The 2,349-nt window shown below is 66.6% G+C and overlaps 1 protein-coding gene across 4 annotated transcripts in view; it reads right to left on the minus strand.

Moving 5' to 3' along the window:
- Positions 1–2,349, minus strand: part of LOC103660462 (segment polarity protein dishevelled homolog DVL-2) — a 10,996-nt gene that overhangs the window by 3,942 nt on the left and 4,705 nt on the right. The window contains exons 10-11 of one of the 4 annotated variants that reach the window (XM_040629926.1): positions 509–576; positions 235–363 (exon numbers count right to left, since the gene is read on the minus strand). The exons of the other annotated variants lie outside the window; for them this stretch is intronic. Coding sequence (XP_040485860.1) covers positions 235–363; positions 509–576 — 197 coding nt within the window. The remainder of the gene's footprint in view (positions 1–234; positions 364–508; positions 577–2,349) is intronic. 4 annotated transcript variants of the gene reach the window in all.

Genomic DNA, 2,349 nt, shown 5'->3' on the forward strand with positions numbered 1-2,349 from the left:
AAAGGCGTTAGGGATAGTGATCTTGAGCCACATGCGGTCCCGAACTTCCAGCCCGGACTCGGGGGCCGCCATGGCCTTGGTCACAGACGCCATGTCCGTGTGGATGGAGAGACCCCGGCCCTCACAGCCTGTCCGAGAAGAAACAAGGAGTCAGAGTTAGGGCCCACTGCCAAGGAGCGGCAGGCCACAGCACAGGTGAGAGGGAGGGGAGGGTAAGGTGGGCTGGGGGCTCACCCTCAGGCAGAGAGGACCCCGATGTCATGGTGCTCATGGACGAGGAGCCGGGATAGGCCGGGAAGGTGCCAGTCAGCGCAGCGGAGTGAGACACCCAGGCAGCGGGGTCGATGGGCTGGATGGGCTCATCTGGGACAGAGAAGGCCCCCGTGATCGTTTCCCTGCCGCTCCCTGACTCAGACTCCCAGCCCCCTGCCCTGACCCTCCTCCACCGCTTCCTGTCACCTGGAGCCCCAACCCCAGCTCCCCAGTCTCCTGCCCCTGCTGCACTCACTTCGAGGAAGAGTGAAATAGGCCTGAGGAGAGGGATCCCAGCACTTAGCCACCGTCAGCACGATGGGGCTGTGGGGAAGGGAGCAGTAGTCACACAGGGGTGGCGGGGCCGGGTCTTGGGAAGCCGGATGGAGGGGACAGAGAACAGACCACACACGGGGCTGGGCTACAGGGCCGAGGCGGGGAGGGTCCGGGGCAGGGAACCCGCTGACATGGACAACTCCAGAAACGATGCTGACAGACACTAAGGAGCACATGCGCTACGGGTCCATTTGGAGCCGGTCCAGGAACAGGGAAGCCACGCCACGCTGTTCAAGGACAGGGACGGACACACGCACACGCATGCACACCACACACGGGGAAAGACCGTGTCAAGCGGATGTCAGAGGCATCTGCGGCCCCCCAGCTCCCAATCCAGGTGGGGGTCACGCAGGCACTCCCTCGCCCCACGCTGATTTGTCATGCTAAGCGGTTCTGCCCTGCACACTCCCTGGACCCTCGACGTCATGCGGCATCCGCCCCCCCCGCCCCACACGCCGCCCAAGCCGGAGGCACTGGGAGAGCAGACCAGAGGGCCCCGGCCGGCCCGGCGGCTCACCCCGGCTTGTGCACGATGTCCCGCAGCACCCGCACTGCGTCGTCGTTGCTCATGTTCTCGAAGTTCATGTCGTTCACCTGGAAGCCGGGCCAGCAGGTCAGAGGAAGGCAAGGCGGACAGCCCCCCCCCCCACAGCCCCAGCGCAGCCCACCTGCAGCAGCATGTCGCCCGGCTCGATGCGCCCGTCGGCCGCCACGGCACCCCCCTTCATGATGGAGCCGATGTAGATGCCGCCATCGCCCCGCTCGTTGCTCTGGCCCACGATGGAGATGCCCAGGAAGTTGTACTTCTCTGCGGAGGGAGCGCATGTGACGAGGGGAAGCCCGCCCGGCACTGGATCCCCCGCCCCGGAGGCCTGGCCCCGTGCCCCCGCATACCCATGTTCAGCGTGACCGTGATGATGTTGAGCGACATGGTGGAGTCGGTGACGCTGCTGAAGGACGAGGCCTGTGGGGGACACGGGAAGGAGCTGGGCTGCCTCCAATGACCCGGGGACAAGCCCCGGAGTCGCACTTCCTGTGCCCCCTAAATCAGGGCCCCCAGCTTCTCCAAGGTCCAGCTGTCCCGCCAGAACCCCCTCACCCTCTCCAGGCGGGGTGGCCGCTGTTTCCTCCGCCGCCGGTGGCGCTTGAGAAGACGGGAGGCGCTGCTCTGCTCTGTGGAGCTGCTGAACCTGTCAGGAGGTCGGGAAGGGGAGCTCGCAGGCAGAGCGAGGGGAGGCGCTGCTGGACGCGGGAAGAGAAGGCAGAGCGAGGGGAGGCGCTGCTGGACGCGGGAAGAGAAGGGGCGGGTGCCATACCTGCTCATGGTGTCATCTTCGTCTGAGTCCCCCAGGCTGGTGCTCTCCAGCTCGCTGGTCATGAGGGTGGAGGAGCTCTCGTACCCAGCCAGGTGGCGCTCCAGCCTGGAGGGGCCACTGGGCCTGTGGCCCCCCGCTGCGTGTCAACAGGAACCTCAGAACCCAGACCTCGCGCTGCTCACCTTTAGCATAGCTCGGGCCTGACCCAAGCCCTCCCCAGCTCCCGGCATACCCGGCCCTCGGGGCCTGCCCCCCTCACCGCCATGCTCACTGCTGTCTCTCCTGCGAGGCCGCTCCCGCCGCAGAGACACAACCGACTCCGTTTCTGTCTCAGGCTCCAGGTTTTCCTGGCTGCTGGACACATTAGGGCTGGGAGGGGGGCAGGGACACATCAGGGGGACAGGGCTTCACCTCCTCAACCTCCCCCCCCCCCCCCCCCCCCCCC

Source organism: Ursus maritimus, unplaced genomic scaffold (genome assembly GCF_017311325.1).
Source record: "Ursus maritimus isolate PB19 unplaced genomic scaffold, ASM1731132v1 scaffold_14, whole genome shotgun sequence".
Lineage (NCBI taxonomy): Eukaryota > Metazoa > Chordata > Mammalia > Carnivora > Ursidae > Ursus > Ursus maritimus.